The sequence below is a fragment of the Heliangelus exortis genome, chromosome 13 (assembly GCF_036169615.1).
Source record: "Heliangelus exortis chromosome 13, bHelExo1.hap1, whole genome shotgun sequence".
Taxonomy (NCBI): Eukaryota; Metazoa; Chordata; class Aves; order Apodiformes; family Trochilidae; genus Heliangelus; species Heliangelus exortis.
In genome coordinates this window covers 10,533,575-10,552,194 of record NC_092434.1, presented here as the reverse complement: position 1 = coordinate 10,552,194, position 18,620 = coordinate 10,533,575, and the positions used below count along the sequence as shown (strand labels likewise).

Sequence of the window (18,620 nt, the reverse complement as noted above, 5' to 3'; positions counted from 1 at the left end):
GCTACATTAAGAGTTAATATTCTCCAGAGTCTGAGTGTGTGGTCAGCAGCTGTGTGTACTCAGTGGTGTCTGCCTGCAGTCTTGCCTTTGCAAAAGGGGCAGTGACTGCCTGGGTGATCCCTTGGACAAGGGCACATCTGTCTCACACAAGCAGTTGAGTGTCTGTAGGTACTGCAGATCTGCCTTGGAGGGAGGGAGCAAACTGGAGCACAGTGCAGGGCAATTTGGGGGAAGATTCACTTCAACTATAGCTTACTGAAGTCGTTCCTAAGAATAAAATGGGACACTGCTAAAAAGTCAATGCTCATTAGCTGGGTGGTTATTGCATCATGCCTGTACTGAAAATAAGATCAGCTGCTGTAGCTGAACTGCTTCAGCACGGCTGGAGTACAGCTCTGCTCCCACCGTGTGACTCTTTGGACCCAGCAAGCTGCGTATAGTGGTATTCGAATTCATCAGTGTTTCAAAAGAACATTAAAATTTAACAAGTACATTTAACTAAAAAAATCCATATCTAAATAGCATGGAGGTAGTGATAAAAAGGAGGTAATTCAGGCTGAGATATTGCATTAACTTCCCTATGAATGGACCTTTCAGACAGTGTGGAGCCGCGTTGAAGTCCCTGAACTAATGCCAGTTCCTTGCTCAGAGCCCCTGGAGCCAGTGCCTGGGTTCAGCAGGGTGTAAGAGCTGCAGCTTTGATCTTAACATGATTGTTTTGTTTGGTTTTTTGACAAATAAGGTATAAACCTCAAACCCAACTATCCACTTTATAGGGTACTGAATTCTTTGCTAGGACTACAAAGGTATTTTGGTACTAGAATCATCTTGCTGGAAAGATTTTTCCTCCCCAGCAGGTCCACTGAACCTGGGCAAAAGCAAGACCAGGCCATATATTGCTCTAACCTTACCAGTGACATTATTAAGTCTAGTTTCTATCCCTGTAACAAGTGAATTTTGTGTATTTTAGGTTGAGTACAAGTCCTGAAATATCAGAAAAATATTAACTTCATGTACCTTTGCATGATTCCTATAGTGCCTATTGCAACACGATGACAAAGTCTGTCCCCTGCCTTCTCCCCACCTCATGTTCAAACACCTCCAAAGTGCTAAAGGAACAAAGTCCAGATCCCTTGAATTGTCTTGATCAAGGGTGAAATTAAAGTGCTTACACAATATTGTAGAGCACTCTGCAAATACTGAGTCACTACAGTGAGTTTTTGGTTCCCCTATAAGAATTACTGAAAATCATTATTGTGTGATTTATTTCCCTGGCAGTTTATCTGAAAATAGAAACTGGACCCAGATTTCCTCAAAGCCTCTACTTCTCAGCTGTTTCAAAACTGAAAGTTAATAGTGAGAGCTGCTGTCTGACAGTTTTAAATCCCTTTTCCTATGGGAGTCAGGGGTACACAGCATTTACAGTTCCTGGGGTGAGTGGGAGCAGATGAGAGCTCTGAGCATGGCCATCTGCATGGGCAGTTCCTACCTAGCAGTGCTATACTGCTGTGTTTGCACATCCTTCATCTTAAAATGGCACTGCAGGATTGGAGCTGAGGTATCGTGGAGCAACTCCTCTTTTGTAAGAGTCTCCCACTTGGCTTCTGGATGTTAGCAGGGTTAATTAGGAGGGCTGGTTATAAAGAAAGGCTGGAGGAGGGCTTGCTGCTGTGTGGCTTGCTGCCATTCACAGCTGTGCAATGAATGACAAATCCCCCTTCTGAGAGTAGGGAATCAGTGGATATTTACAAGTTTCCAAGCTATACAGGTCAGGGTAGACGTGGGCAACAAGTATTTGTGTGCAGTCTTTCTCGGGGACACATGGGTTAAAGGAGAAACATGGAGTAAAAGCTTGACTCTATTGAAATGAGTGGCAAAACCCCCATTCACTCTGGATTGTCAAAATGATCTGTAGAGCCCCCTAAGATTTGTGTTCTGTTAATAATTATTACTTCTACATAAAAGTAAACTTCTATATTTAAAACTTATAACTTGGCAACCACAAAATGCACATGTCTATAATGAACAACCGTTTGAGCCTATTACTCCGACTCTTCTCCATTCTTGTCCTTTCTTATGTTTTACTGGCTATTCATCTATTTAAATTTTAGACTGTCAGGTCTTCTGGGCAGAGGCCATTTTTTCTGCTGGCAAAGCAAAGCACCTCTGTGGCTTTGTGTTAAATAGGGCAAGTATTTTAAATCTGGGGAAACAAATGTTCATGCGTTTGACAATTTCAGAACACGAATGCAAGTGATCAGGCATGCGTGTCTAGAGATGTGATTTCTCCATACACATATTGTTTCCTTTTAAAGACATCTGCATCTACTGAATTCAGTCCAGAATTTGGCCTAGAAGTTTACCATTATTATGCCTCAATCCAGCAAAGCGTGACTGTAGGGAGACTAAAATTAAGTATACATGTAAGTGCTCTCTTGGATGGAGGCCTTCAAGATTTTGTGCATTTGTGCTCTTATAATTTCAAAATGGAACACATTAATGAAAGTCTTTAGTTCCTTACTCTGTCACTTCCTCACTTATTTTGATTTATGTATATAAATACATGTCTCCTAAATTCTAGATGACTTTGGAAAAAAACAACCACTCAAAATACATTGAAATCAAATCATAAAAATATTATCTGCTCTTCACTGAACTACAATGCTATCTTCTCTGTTTATCAGCATCACTTTTGTATGTAAACAGCAACTCCCCTATCATGGACCTCTCATGTCATAAACTTGTTTTAGAAGAAAGCCTGACTATTTTTAGCAAACAGCAGTGTGTCTGCGTGAAAGCTTTTTTCTTTTTTTTTTTTTTTTTTTTTCCATGCAGAAACAGCCCTATTTACTTTGCTTCCTGAAGATGGTAAATGTTGCTGCAACTCCCCTTCACTGAGCTACCACATCTGATCAAAAATCTTGTTGAGCAGGTGTTCAGAAGTGCTGTCCTTCCAGTCCTGCCAGCATGGGCAATGATGTTTTGGCTGTTGCTTGGGCTTCAGGCTAGCTATAATTTGCCATCCAAATTTTAAACCGTGGAGATGCCAGCTCAAGGATATCTGCTGTTTCTGTAGCAGAGTGGACCAGGTTTACTTTGAAATACAACTGAGTTAAGATGGCCAGGCTGTAACTTCCTTGCAATGTAATAGAGTAAGTGCAAGTAAACAGATACAGACTGTGGCTCATCGTGTAAACTGATTTGGTGTCCAGTTCAGGTTGATTAAAATAGTTTGTGTCTCCAAAAATACCACTCCACTAGATCTGATCAACATTTGGTTTGCTGAAGGATGTAGAAATACCTGTTCATCTTTTGCATAGGAGGGGTCTAATCAATCCTAATTTGTTGTTGTATAAAATGAGATCTATTTGTACACGTGTCCTGAAAACACGGATAGTACCTTTGGAACCATTTTCCTCCTCAGGGCCCATGACTGCTAGCATAAGTGGCTGGGGGTCACCTCGCTGAGATTCACTCAAATATTTGTAGTTTATATCATCATTCCACTTAAGGTGGAATATGCACTTAAAGGTTTTTTTGTTTTTTTCTTCCTCTAAATAATGATACAGTGGAAATCTTAAGGGTTCAGAAAACACAAAGCTAACTGACTGTTACATTTTCTTAAAATGCTATGTGAATTCAGCAGTGGTAAAAAATGCTGGATTTATGCCATGGAGCCTAGAGATCTCTATTTTAAGTGCCACCTGCAGTGGTGGTTTATGAGATGAGGTTTACTCTCCTAGAAGCTATAATGAGACCACCCAGTCCTTATTACATATGCCATGGATTAGAATTCAGATGGTAATGATTTCCCATCATTACCAGGGCCAGATTTGATCTGGTGATGCAAAAAGAGTTCAAATTGTGCTACAAGTCTCCTCAGCCTAGAGCCTCCAGAAAAAGTCTTCCTTAGACAAGTCATCTGAATCTTTCTCCCTGGAAGAGAGCTCATGGTCATGTAAGCACTTCCACTGAAGCCAGGAGGATTGTTTTAGTAATTTGGGATTACATGCTTAACAAAGGGCATGCAGAACTGAGTTGTAATAGCAGCAGAAGCAGAGGACAGTGGTTTATGGCTTCCTTCAGTTTGTCATAATTTATTCCAGTTGTTTTCTTAAAAATGTAATGCTCAATATAATTTGGTATTTCACTGAAGCATCTCCTTTTGGGCCTTCAAAGGAACAACTTTCTGAGTTTTACAGTATCAAGCTAGCTGTCTCAGGTACAGCAAAAAGTACAACCTGCTCTTGATCTATGATTAGCAGAAAAATACACCTACTGAGTATTTAGCAAGGTCACTTCTAGTTGAGAGTTCTCTGTGGGTCTGGTCCAGGTGGCTCATGCCTGGACCTGATGTACAACTTGTATTAAACACCCTATCATGGGCCTAAGTCTGACAGCCTTATTTTAGCTTGTGAAAGTTAAATGCAGACCTTCATAGGAATTTTATGTGCTACCAACTCTGGTTTGTGTGTGCATGTTTTTTGGCTCCTACACTGAAGAGAGTTTGTGTATCCAAATGCTGGAAAAGAATCTGCATTTGCAGTGGGAAATGGCTATATATCTGCTGCCTGGGTCTGTATCAACACTGCTCCAGCTCTGCCACCCTCATCATCATCTCAGCAAATGAGTACAGGAGTAAATAGCTTGGGAGAAAGACAACCTTAATGTCACAGTTTTATCTTTAATGGAAATGTGAATTTGGTACTGTTTGTATAACAAGCTAGAAGAACAAATTTTATAGTATCCCTCATACAAACTTCAAAACATGATTCTACTTTCACTGATACAGGTATAAATCACCATTGCAGTCAACAGAGTTATACCAGCTCTAATACTGGTACATATGAGAAAAGATTGAAGCCCTTAAGGCATTCAGCTATCTAGGCTATCTTTACTAATATACTGCCATGATCAGAAAGCTCTCCTCCTTTACAGAGAAAAGATGAGGGGGAAAAAGCAAAGTGACACTAATCTTTTCTGAGTCTGGCTTTCCTCTTGGGTGTGACTACATTCAGAAAAGCTGGGATTTCCAGGTGATACTAATCAAAGATGGCAGAAGCAACTACAAAGCACACAAAGCATCCAGGTTTCCATGTATTAAACCAGCCAGGACAACGCTCACGGTATAAAACCTAAGGTGCACTCAGCTGTGTTGCTGTGAGGGGCCTGAGCTTTATTGCATGATAGTATTATAAAAAAAAAAAAAATATTTATTATCAAACTCCTAATAAGATTAAAACATAATGCTCACTAAGAGTTGGCTATCTTGCCTTCTAAAGATACCATGTATTTTACATAGATGTCTTTTGGATCAGGAAATAGAATTTCTATAGATAGTCTCACCAGAAATCTTATAATCTGTCCCAGATTTTCTTAAAAAACTACTCCCAGATACGTGTGTATGTGTATGGGTAATTTCCAACTAAGTCCAATATGGAAATTCAGATTCCTCTTCACTGCTAATGCAGAAACGTGACACACTCTGTTGACAGACTTCAAGGTCCAGTAGCTTCAACCTTAATGTAACACAATCAGGTCCCTTGTTTTTCCTGAAGAAACAAATTAACATCAACCTACTTATTACATGATCGTGATGAAAAACTGAACCTGAAGGTGTGTAAGTTTGGTTCTTGAACACCCCAAGATGTTTTCCAAAGACGCATGTCTCTTGTCAGAGGTCTGTCTTAGCTTAACTTCTTTTCCAACTTGATAATGATGAGCCCCATTCTGTCACTTTTTCATTTTTCAGCCAATCCAAAAGAAACTGTTGTTCTTTGTGTAAGTCTGCATGTGTGAGCACACATTTGTGAGCTCCAAGGATGACCTGGTTCTTAATCCTTTTGTCCTCATCCATGACTTTTTGTTGCAATTTGCTTTTAAACTGCAGTTTTTGGTCTTGCAAAACTGAGGTGTAATGGTTTCCCCTTTGTTTCTCTTGGCAGAAACAGTGGCTGCTGCCTCCTCTTTTTGTCCTCTCCTTGTTTTCCCCTTCTGTTGTGCCTGACTTCTTTGTGGAGTGGGGTGAATGACATTTAAAGAGTATGGGTGAAGGCATCAACTTCTTTGCCCTAGAAGAACATCCTTTGCCCCAGAGCCCTGCTGTGAGGTTCTCTGCTGCAAACTGAACTTGACCTCTCACAGGTAGAACTGACACGCTTACACCAAACCCAACAATGACACCGATTGCTCCTAAGCTTGGGTTCTGGTGGGAGCTCTGCAAGCAGCCACATCTCCAGCTCCAGTAGAGATGTATCTGCTGACTGCTGAGCCATCCACATGGAAGAGAATATGTAAGCTTTGCTTATTTGCCTTTGTCTTACTTGATTACATAAGAGTTCTCCAGAGCTTTCCCCAAGGTTTTATGAAAATCATCTGGTAGGCCATCTAAAAGATTTAATGTAGTAAACAAAAATCTGATGCTTAGAAGGCCAAGTTTTGGGTTGATTTAACTTATATTCCAGAGCGTTTCACTAGTGACAATGGTTTTGTACAGGTTATAAGTACAAAAGAATGTGATCCAGAATCAGGCTTTGTGCTCCTCTTTGGCAACTGCTGTCTCCCATCTGTTTGTCACTATTAGAACACTTCTTCACTGGCAGATAAAAACCCAAATGTACAAAAGGATCCAGTAAACTATTCCATACTATCATCAGTACAACCAAACATGTAAAGTCATTACTCTGATAATGATGTAGCCTCTTATTTTGGCCAAGTGTCAGAAGTCTTCAGTGCAATACATTTTGTGACTAAATGATGTATTAGTGGCATGTGAAACAGCAAAGCCTTCGGACTAGCAAACAAGAGAAATGATTGCATGCCTTTACAATCTGCTTAGAAAAGTGTCTTGTGATTTAGAATTCCTACTTTGTTCCTTTCTTTTGTTAGTTAAGTGCCTTTTTGGTATGTTAAGCAAAAATTAAAATCTAAAATAAGACATATATCTTTGTTGTGCATCTGTTTTGTCTTCCAATAGAGTTGGCATGAAATGGGACCCAACAAGAGCATTCCAAAATTGCCCATGTTTGTTGTATGTACTCTGCAAGCCCTATTAATTGGAGAAAAGTTTAGAAGAGATTCTAAGCAGGCTGAAAAGGAGTTATTTACTATGAGTATTTAGAAAGAACACAAGAGTTGTATAACCTATTGAAACTTGAGGTATTATTTTGCTGTTTTCTACTGACAATATACAGACATCTCTTGTCTATTCAGAGGATCCAGAATGCCTTGGTGACAAATGTATGCCAGAGATTTCAGCGAACTTTCAATTATTCTTGAAGATTATGGATGTAGTTACTTCATAAACCAAACTACCCAGCTGCAGTTGCAAATTTTTATTTGCAATACTGGAAGCTGGCTAAAAGCTAGCTTCCAGCTTGAGTAACCATGCTTTGAAAATTGTTTCTAAATTCCTCATCTGTAGAGCTTTAACAAGCTCTTTAAGGGGGATGGGAACATGGACACAGAAAAGTGCATAGCACATAACATACAACATGCAACATAAGCAGTTGTTTTGTGAGGTATACAGGGTTAGTTCTGCTCATAGGAATAAACTGCTGTTTCTTTTGAAGAAGGAAACCACGGATCTAAAGGTAGGGAAAATGCACCTTTGTGCCTCCACTTTAGGATGTGCCTTCCAGTGCCTTTGAGGAGCACAATATAAGCCCTGCTACTCTGCTGGCAAATACCTATGCTGGGTGTTCACAAACCCCTATTCACCCAAGGGAAAGGTGCAGCAGTCATCAGGTCTATCTGTAACTGAACCCACCTGACAATGTTGCTGCAGCTGATCAAACACCATGTAAAGTTATCCAGGTTTTCAGCAGTGCCCTTCAAGTATGGCTCTGTTCCGTTACCAGCACGGTACTTTGGATGTGCCCAATGCCATTCATGAAATCAGCTGATGAATTTACTGCATATTACTATCAAGAGTGGCTCTCTGCCACTTGCTTCCCATGCAGTAACTTTTCCAGGTAGGCAGCCTGAGTGCTGCTTGAAGGGATTTCAGTGAATCTCACAATGTTTTGCAATCCTTCGGGTTACAGCAACTTACTGTTTATTCACTGTCAGACGCCCTGACTACGTAAACTCAGCAGAGCAGGCATTCCGAGACCGCTTCTTGCGACATCCCTTCCCCGTTTGTAAAGGCCACGCAGTTGTGTTCAGGCGTACCCAGGATTACCCAGCCCCTCAGGACACTTGACAAACCGATGCCTCAGTTTTCTGAACCCAAGGCCTAAGGGCCTTGGGCCTGTGCTCCCAACAGGGCCAGGGGCACCCGCGCCTGCGGTCCCTGCGGTTGTGTGTGTGCGTGGGTAACCGAACCGGGCAGTATCAGCCGAACCCCCACGTCGGCGGGGGGAGCCGTCGGCAGCCGGGCCGGGCAGGGGGTGGGGAGCGCCCGCCTCTCGCGGCTCGCAGCCGGGTGCCTCCCGCGGGCGCATCGGGCCGCCTGGCGGGCTGGCTGGCTGGGTGGCTACCCAGAGTGCAGCAGGCAGGCGGCGGCAGGAGGCGGCCGGCACCGAGCAGTCGGCGCTCTCCCGGCCCGCCGGCGCAGCGGGAGCCGGGCCCAGACGGCGGCGCGGCCCAGAATGCGAGTGTGAGATGCTTCTCCCGGCAGCGGCGCCCCGGGCCCAGGCGGCGGCGGCCCCCGCGTGGATGCGGCTCTGGAGCCGGCGTTTCGCCCTCCACAAACATTTCTATAGGACTCATTCGCCCTGCTGAGCGGATCGGTCCGGTCCGGTCCGGCCCCGCCGCCCTCTCCCTTTCGCCGCCCTCCTCGCGCCGCGGAGCGGCTCCCTCAGAGACTGCCGGCCCGGCCCGGCGGGCATGGAGGCCCCCGGCGGCGCCTCGCCGCTCAGCCCCGCGATGGTGAGCCGCCTCCGCCAGGAGCAGGAGAAGGTAAAGGCCGCGGCCGCCACACCGGGCCGGGCTGGGCCGGGCCGGACCGGGGCCGGTTGGGGAAGAGGGCGGGGGGCGTGCGGGGGGGGGGTCGGGGGAGCCCCCCCGGGGTGGCGGCCCCCGGGCGGCACGCGCCGCGGCCTGCGTGCGGGCACGTGACGGCGGTGACGTCACGCTTGGCGGTCGAGGCGGGCCGGGCCCGGACCCGGGGGTTGGGGTGGACCCGTAACGGACCCGCAGCACCCTCAGGGCCCGGGAGGACTGGGCCGGGGCCTCTCCGCCGTGTGACCGCCTCCGCGGGGAGAAAGGGCGCTGGGAGGCGGGCTGTATGCGGGGGCCCCTTAGCGGGCTGGTGTTGCCGCGATGGCCTTTGGGATCGGCAGGCGTCAGGCGGCTGCCTTGGGGCACCGGGCCTGTCCCTCCACAGCCTGAGGGCCGCTGCCGCCGCTTTCCCCGGCAGCCCCTGCGGGACGTCACGGTTACATAAGCACAGCTGTTGTGCCCCTTTCTGTGGGGTTTCCAGCCGCAGGCCCAGGCCTCCCGTTTTTTAACGTGGTCCTGCACGTAGGCCCCGCTCAAGGCCCAGCGGGTGTCTCTGAGCTGGCTCGCCCTGTGGGCCAACCTGAGGAGTAGGTGTATCAAAATGAAAAATGTTTCGTGGCTTGCATTAAAAAAGAGATAGATTATGTTTGAAATGGGTTTGGAAGAGACAGCCTCCCCCCGTGGAAATGAATCCTGAGAGTTTGGAGGCCTGTTCCACGCGTGGCCACCGTATGAAACTCGTGATAGCCTTTACCTGCAGGCTACACTGATACCCGAGCTGAGGTGAGTGGGCCTTGCTGGGTTAGTGGCTGTGGTTTGGGGCTCATCGATCCCCACCTTGCAGTGAGCTCTCTGGGTGCAGAGTCACCACGGACCTCACAGTCACGTGTGGTGTGGTTTGCCCAAGTACGTTTGCTCAGTCTGCACACCTTTAATTTTTTCTACTAATTTTTCTCATATGACTAAAATTTTTCAAAGCTACATCAAAGATGCACATTGGAGCTCCTCAAGGGTAATGGAGGGCTTTAACTTCAGTGTGTATTGGCTTGTCACACGCTCGTGTAGCTAAGAGAAATTATCGAGAAATTATTATAACTTGTCTGTGGTGTAAAAACTCTGCCTTATTTGGAACACCGCAAAAATGTACCTACATATGAGTAGCACACTAGGTCATTACTAAGAGGTCTGCATATCCAACCAACCATTACTGTGGAAGGACAGTAAGAGGATCTGCTGGAATACTCCACGTCGTCCATTCTGCCTGCATAGTAACACATTATACTCAATTGGTGATAGTAGCTCATTTGCTTGGACACCTTCAGTTAATTTTCAAGGTAGCAGAATTTGGTGAAGAATAATTTCTCTGGTACATTAGTGTCAGTCAGGTCTAATGTGTAAGTGGGTGTCTGTCGTAGAATTATCCCAGTTCATGGTAAGACCTCTCTGTAAGCAAGTTTAAGACACTTCTTAAACAGATCTGCTCCAGTGGAAAAGAGGCCCAAGAGACCATTAATTAAGCCTCTGTTAGGCTGGTGTACCAAAATTATATTTTATCATTGGGAAACTTTACATAATTTCTGCAAATTGGCTAAAAAAAAAATTGAACACTTCGATATGAAATTATTCTAAAGAACTACATATCTTGGTTACAATGGAGTGTCACAATGAAGATACAGTAGACTTTTCCCTCTATGCAATGAATATATATAATTGGATTATGACAGTGTTTTCAGTTACAAAAATACTGTATTTTAAGATGGAGGAGGTCTTTTCAGCTGCCTCTTTTCAGAGATTCATATTTTTCTCACAAAATTACTGAAATTGAGGGCTCATGTTTTGGTCTTAGCACAAAGATGAAGGAGAATTTGTTTTCCAGTACTTTATTAAACTAGTAATAGTAGCAAGAGCATCCCAACAAATAGTAAAATTATTTAGCCAGAACTCTATACATGTGTGTGTATGTATATATATATGTATATATATATTGGCATTTAAGCAAACACATACAATTATTTTTATTGCTGTGATGTTGTGTCATCCCCATGATGACTGAGCATAAAGAAGCCTACTAATTCTTGTTAGTCTGAGGGCAACCCTTAGTGCAGTAGTGAAATACAGCGTTATATATCTGCAGAATTAAAGAGAATATTTGAATTGTGGTTGGTTATTTTAACATCCAGGCTGTTGTACAACCCTGGTTCAGCTATGATTTTGAGCTTTTAAGTGCTAAAGGGCTGCTCTGCTCACGGTTCCACGTGAACCGAGGCTTCCTTCCTGTTTAAAAATATTAAAAGAACAGGATGTTCATGACTTTCTAATCTGATTGAGACTGAAACTTCCAGGTTTAGGACCCCTGGTGAAAAGTAATTTTAATTCTTGTTTAGGACTGCTTGCCTGTTGGACAGATTTCATCTTATTAATTTGTAGCGATAGTAAGACCAAAATGTTAAAAGCAATTTTCAGTGCTCCCACTAAAGGCACTTTGTATAAAAACATGACTTAGAATGTGTATCTTGGGGATAAATTATAGAAGAATATCTTGTAATTTTCATGATAAAGACCATCATTGGAAGCACAGTGCCTGTGTAAAGTTTTGAATATTTCTGTAAGAAGAATATAACGTATGTATCATGGATTACTTTCAAAAGCAATATATGTTAGCAGAAAATACTGTGCTAAATCTAATGCAAGTTAGTACAGGAGTTATTAAATGAATATTTAAAAAGGTAGATTCTGGTGCTGTGGAGCCTGCATTTAAACATGATAATTGATATACGTTTAATCCTACAGCCAAATGGGTTGGGATTACTGACTGATAGGAAGTTGACAAGTCAAATCCATATCATTTGGTGAGACTTGTACAGACAGTGACTTTGCAGTGGGCTGATGTGTTCTAGAGCTCCTGAGCAGTGCAATGAAGATACATGTAAAGGGAGACATTACAGAACCAATTAGACCCAAGAGACATTTGTAGAGTGCAAACACAGGCATGGAGAATCTAAAGGATTCCAGTGTTAGCTGGCAATAGTTATTTTTTGGTTTTGTTATGTTTTGGGGTGGTGGTGTGTGTGTTTGTTTATTTATTGGGTCTTTTGTTTTGTTTTGTTTTCCCTACATTGCACTGATAAACACATTTTTTATTTTCCTTGTTGGAAAATTAGAACAAGGAAGTGAATCTCCTGTCAGTCAGCATGACATCAAAGCACAGTTCAGTGCAGCTGTTACTGTAACTCACTGGCCACTGTGTGTTATGACATATTCTTAATTTTTATGAATTTAGAAGGTGGGGCTATATGATCTTTAATTGCCAAGTTGTTTTCAAGATTCTGAGTAGCTGAAGTTTTTTAACAGTTAAACAATTTATAGGTGAGTTACAAGGAAACAGATCACAGAATTCTGAACTTATGCTCCTTTAAATTTTTTCTTCCTGTGTGAGTTACTTCTGGGGCCAGCTGCTTCTGTCTTAAGTTTTATTCAAGTAATATTTGTGTTACGAAATCAGTAACTTGGCAGTGTTAAAGCTGTTCCTGCAGTCTGAAAAAGAGCAGCAAAACTGAGTAAGATCTTGTGCACTTCATGCTGCTGCAGGGGCCACTAGAAATCTGGAACTGCTTGCTTGCAGACTCAGCAGATGAGATTCCACATGCTTTCCAGTCCAGTGTCTCTCAGGGTATAGCACTTTTTCCAGCTTGCATCCATGTTAACAGAATGTAGAGAGAGCCTGGGAATGAAACAACACTGCAGTAGGACTTCATTTTGCACAGTAATTGTTTGAGAGGAGTTAACGTAGTGTCTGAAGCATGGTTTGACATACTCCTCTTTAAAAGGTCCTAGCTGAAGCTTAGGAAACCTGTGGTGACATCCACTTCACCCTGTCCTTTCATTTTTTATAATGGCTTCCGATAATGTTTTCTTACGTGCTGCTTTCAAGTAAAAGGTCTAAATTTAGTTAGTATGTGGAAGCTTTCATTGTAATACTTACTGTTCCTCCAGTGTTAATTGATCATAATTTTTACTTTTTGCAGTCACCCATGGTTTATATAGTGTTAAGAATTGTGAAATAAATTAACTGATCCTAAATAAGATTTTTTAAAATGGTAATTCAAGTCTAACTACTCACAGTTTAAAGAGCATTACCTTTATTTTGGATTGGGCATGTCTGTGTATGTCCTGCCTCTTCAGTAACTAAAATGTGTAGTTGAGATTATATCCACAAAATTTAAATGCTGCTAAGTTGTCTGTCTACAGATTCTCTGGGTGTAGTAACCAGAGTACTGTTTGAGAGTCATCTTTAATATCTCTAATATCTTTGCAGGTCTCTGTTCCAGAAATCATGCTTGTGACCTGTTTTCTCAGATTGACTTGGGTACCTCATGCCTCATGGACATTTCTTTCCCCCTTTGAGGTGGTAAATTTGTAATTTGTGTTTATCTGAAGCCCCAGCCTAGCAGATGGATATGCTTGCTCAGAGCTTGCCATCTTGAGCCCTCAGAGCAGCAACCATGGCCCTAAGACTGTTCTCGTTAGTAGTGGAGCTTTAGGACACTGAGCTGCACTGTGTGGTCGCTGGGTTTGTGGTTCCTCTTGGCTGTTAGCAGAAGCTGCAATTTCACTGTCGTAAGAAGGTTGAATCCCTTCACCACTCTTGTACTGACACTTGTGATCAGACCTCTGTTTGTTAAGAGGAATCCAGTAACACAGGCCAAAAGGGTCATGTCAAATGCCAGCACAGCTGACCCTTTGAATTGTGGCCATGCTCGTGCTGGGAACAGTTGTGAGCAACAGTCTGAGTTGCTTGTTTGTCAGTTTCATTAATGAGTTATCCAGGAAGGAGGTGACTTTAATTTGTTGAACAGTTTTTTAACCTTAGGTTTTTTTTGTGACTGCTCTGCCTTTGAGGATGGCACATTTGTAACACTGCTCAGTGGCCTGGGTTGGGATCCAGCTTAAAAGCAAACTTTGTCGTTGCCTCCTTTTGCTTCCTTCCTTTCCAGTTTATTTTTCATTCAGTGTGGTTCCCTAATGCTGTTGATTGTGCAGCATCACAAATGTCTGCCAGCCAATTGTGTCAGGGTTGGAAGGGTAACCCTGGTAGCTGGAGACAGGGAGAGGGATGATGGCTTCTTTACTCAGGACTGCAGCTGAATGTTGTAGCACAGCCTGAAGGTATGTCTGGGAGACATGTGCCACGGCTCATGTCAACTCTAAACTGGTTAACTCAAGTATTGCTAGCAGCATAGTTGTTGCAGTGTAGATTGCATCAAAACTTGCAAAACCTGCTTGAGATGTTTGGTTAGTAAGGTCTGGGAGTTCTGTGCTTACTTTTGTCTGCTGCTCTTCCAGTACCTGAGCTATCTGGGATATGGTGTAGACACAGGAATACATTTATCTGCAGTAAGCTAAAATATTAAGTCATAAGTTCCTTAGCTCTGTCTCAAAGATGAGGTTACATGACACAGATACTGAATTGCTACTAGGGAGAGACAAGACCTTACTCCAGTTTGTACCTCACCAGCACTAGTTCAGGTGGTTTAGGGCTAATTTTACTTAGCAGAAAACATCCTACTGACTTTGGGACTTTTGCTGGGCCTGTGAGCTGAAATGACTCCTAAAGGAGACTCCTAAAGGGGACTGGCAAGCAGCAGAACAGTATGAAGGAGTTGGGAACTCATGGCTGGAGGCAGGGAAGAAGGGTGTTGGCTCCTGTGAGCTGACCCTGCCTGCCTGGCTGTCACAGGGGAGGGGGCTGCCACCCTTACGTGTGTGTGTCCAGGTACTGCAAGGTAACAGTAAGTTATTTGTGACATATGAACACAGCAGTGGTCACAACATAAAATAATTTTGAGAGGGCAGAACTACAGCTGTAATAGAGGAGCGGGGGCATTCTCTATCTGATTTATAATTCTTATATGTTTCATCTGAATTTTAAGCTCTCAAAAATAATTTTGGTCAGAATTTAGTTTGTATTTATTGATAAATAATAGTTATGTACTATTTTTTCTGCAAAACCAAGAGACCCACTCATGTATACACAATTAATATAAAAAATAGTAAATCTGCAGTTGTTTTCTTGTAGGGAAAGGTAAAAATTGTGGCTATATTTTAAAGTACTTTTTTTCTTTAGAAAAAATGTTTGCCATGATTCTAATTTCTTTCAGTCTCTTTTTCTTCAGTATTTTTCTCAAATACTTTTCTTCAAAAGGCAAAAGGTTGTACCCAAAGGGGAATTTATGTTAATAATTTGTTGAAATGTAGTGTATTTTAGTAGTATGATTTAATAAATGAATATGAGAGCTCAGAATGCTTGCCTCCTTTTCCATTAGATCATACAGTGTGCCAGCAGACTGAAGAACTTTTAATAGTTTTATTTCATACTTTAATTGAAAATGAGGCTCTGGGAAAAACAGATGTGTAAATGTTAATTCTGTCTTCATCAGTGGTTGCTGTGTTTTAGGCAAGTAGTGTGTAGTTTCCTAGAGGAACAAATGAAAATTAATTTTACATGTTTATTTTGCGTGTGGCTTGTTACATCCTTGTTACCGAGAGATGATTAAATATTTGACCACCTATTAGTGTTCTTCTGTAATGTGAAGTCATGCTGTGAACTGGTTATTTCATTGGTAAACTTTTAGGTTTTGGGGGTGTGACAGAGAAATCTCATGCATGAGTTGCATGGCAGAGCAGGTTTTGATACTGCAAACATTTACAGATGGAGGCAACTCAGGTGCATTTATCAACTGCAGTAAACAGCTGAATGTAGAAGGTTAAGCAGTTTAAACTGTTCAGAGTTGGAGTCATCTGAATTAGGTCAGTAGTGGAAATTATCTTGGATTTATCATAAGCCTTGCAAACATGGATCTGCATTTCAGAAAACCAACATACACTTCCACTGTAGTTCATGGAAGGTTCTGAAGTACAGAACCAAGGTCGAGACTGAGATATTTACACAGTCCCAAATGGCAGGGACAGTGTCCTGAAGGCAAATCATTGGTTTTAGACTTTATTAGACTCTTACTTTAATTACCACCTCATTACTTGCTCTGCTTCCACAAAAAGTGTTCTATACTGTCATTCTCCTTAAGTAACTGGAAGTGTGATTGAAAGGGATGTTTAAAGTGAGACTAATTCAAGATTAAATAGTCACAAATTATATTATTGCTACATGTAAACAAATTACTTGCATATCTGATTTTATTCAGATTACTTTTCAAGTGGTAAATAATGCTTTATCACTTATATAGTGCTCTTACATCTTTAGAGTGCTTTTCTCACATTAATTAATCATCATTAAACACTCTGAGGTGGGTAGGTTAATACTATTATCCCCATTTTGCAGATGAAGAAATGTAGACTGAGAGGTTGTGATTTGCTCAAGGCCATATAGAAGAAATAGAATCAGAGCTGGGATTAGATCTGTGTCCCTAGCTTCTAATTTCAGAAGACCAGCTAGATTGTGAGGCACAGTTTTGCAGCAAAATACTCCAGTATGCATGTACAAACAGCACAGTTACTTGGCCTCTTAGATGCCTCACTTGCAGTTTGTTTAAGCAGAAACATGGCTTTTGTGCCATGCAGCAGATTTCCATGTTCATACCCACAAGTATGGAAATAGCCTCTCATTCATTTAGGAACACCGAATCTGAAGGGGCATTTTTATTTTCATAATTTGCATTGAAATTAACTTCCATCTTAAGAACACCAGTTTTTAGTTCTTCAGACTTGAACATACTTGTGTGACTCAGATACAGCAGGTTTACACTCAGTACTGGAAACTGTCTACAGATGATACCAGTACCAGCTCTGTTGCTTACAGTATTTCAGGAGCTGAGACACAAATACTCAGTTGGAGGCTTGCCTTAGTGCTGTGCAGAATGGATGAGAGAAGAATGACCCTCAGTGTGCTAAAACCTCTCACCTTTGTAGGCAGTGCCTAGATACTTAGTAGAGAGACATTCATCTACATGCTCTCCACCTTCAAGAGCCATGCAAATAAAATAGTCTCAGAGTGGAGACTGGGCAATTCATGCACCATCCATTACATTCAGCTGTTAGCAAGGAGCATGTGCAGAAGCAATAGGTAAGGAAAAATGAGGTGGAAGAAAGATGTGCATGAGGTGTAGAATAATGGGGAAAGGTAGAATAAATCAAGTTAGAGACCCATGGGCACGTACAGGTGCTACAGCCTCTCCCTTTTGCCTGCCTTCATTCCCAAGGAAACTGTGCTAAGTGACTGTAGTGTGTGGCTGCTGAGTTAGATCTGGCTTTGCTTCTAGCCCTGTTCCTGACCAGTGTTAGTGGTGATGTTACTCAGCCTGCAAAAGTCGCTGCAGTGCTTTTCTGAAGTGCTGTACACTGCAGTTCACAGAAAAGTTTTTGAGCTCTTCAGATGGAAGATGCCAGAGAAGGTGGAATAGAAATCAATAGATCAGAAAGAAAGAAATTATTATAGAGAAAATGAATTTTCTGCCTTCAGATAGCTAATGAAGTCTTTGGCTGTAGTATGAGTTTTTTGGGGATGATTTTGAGTCACCAGCCTGCTAGCTGCCTGGTGTTCATATTGGAACCGTGGAATGGGGGGACACCTGGGAAGTGATTTGTAGCTCTAAAGCTCATCTTTCTGCTCTGCTGTCACTCTGCTGTCACTCTGCATTGAAACCTGGAAACGAGATACCCTGAAAGCCATAACATCCACTTCCCTTTGAATAGTTCAGCCTGGTAGTAATGAGAGCAAGCAATGCATAATTTCCTGCTTTAATGAATCATAGAATGGCTTTGATTGGAAAAAACCTGAAACATCATCCCATGCCCCTTGCATGGGCAGGGACACCTCCCACAGGACCAGGTTGCTCAAAGCCCCCATTAAACTCCATCCAACCTGGTCTTGAACACTTCCAGGGATGAGGCATCCACAGCCTCCCCAGGCAGCCTGTTCCAATGTCTCACCACCCTCACACTAAAGAACTTGTTTCTAATGTCTAACCTAAGCCTACCCTCCTCCAGCATAAAACTCCTTGTAATGGTTTTGTTTTTAATCCAGAAGGAATTACATTGGGGGTTGCAGGCCCACAGAGGTGTGTGCACTCCCAGGGGGCTCACTTGTGGATCTCCCAGGTTTGTATCTGGTCAGGGGCTTGAGAAACACAAAATTTTAAGAAGTTGCTGTTGGAGGAAAGGAAGGAAACAAGGTATTTGCCCATTTGCTTTTTTTTAAAACTATGGAATGTGTTTTCCAACAGTGGATCCTGTTTTAATAACCAGCCCCATGATTAGGTAATATTAAGTTTACTGCAAGACTAGTTTAATAAATATTTTAGTATGCAGATAAGCCATCGATAACTGCATACATTCACACTCATGCATTTTTATGCCTAAAAGGGGAGAATTTAGAGTTTATTGCTACCACTTCCACTACAATGTCTTAAAAGTCATGCATCGTTGGTGGCACTAGATGTCCAGACAAATTGAACTCAAATGAACAAACAGGTCGTTTATTTTATTCACTTTGAAGGGAATTTTCATTCTTTAATTGTAACTCTAGATATAAACTATGTGTGGAAGATAGACTAACGGTTTTCCAGTGTTTGATTAAAGGCAAGGAATCAAAGATGTGTTTATATATTTATCCATTTGTTTCTTTGCTGTGGTAAGAACAGTTGTTATCCAAACAGTGGGACTGA

The 18,620-nt window shown here is 42.4% G+C and overlaps 3 protein-coding genes across 6 annotated transcripts in view; 2 read left to right on the top strand and 1 right to left on the bottom strand.

The window, feature by feature from the left end:
• Window positions 1-18,620, top strand: part of POP4 (POP4 homolog, ribonuclease P/MRP subunit) — a 377,629-nt gene that overhangs the window by 140,942 nt on the left and 218,067 nt on the right. The window lies entirely within an intron of this gene.
• C13H19orf12 (chromosome 13 C19orf12 homolog) overlaps window positions 1-18,620 on the bottom strand; it is a 252,445-nt gene that overhangs the window by 98,493 nt on the left and 135,332 nt on the right. The gene's annotated exons all lie outside the window — the stretch shown is intronic.
• URI1 (URI1 prefoldin like chaperone) overlaps window positions 8,758-18,620 on the top strand; it is a 42,076-nt gene continuing 32,213 nt past the window's right edge. The window contains exons 1-2 of one of the 4 annotated variants that reach the window (XM_071756799.1): window positions 8,765-8,901; window positions 13,259-13,348. In XM_071756799.1, the coding sequence (XP_071612900.1) occupies window positions 8,830-8,901; window positions 13,259-13,348 (162 nt within the window). In that variant the 5' untranslated portion in view covers window positions 8,765-8,829. Of the gene's footprint in view, window positions 8,902-9,438; window positions 9,727-13,258; window positions 13,349-18,620 lie in introns of those variants that run through there. The other 3 variants (XM_071756803.1, XM_071756800.1, XM_071756802.1) reach the window with 3 other exon arrangements.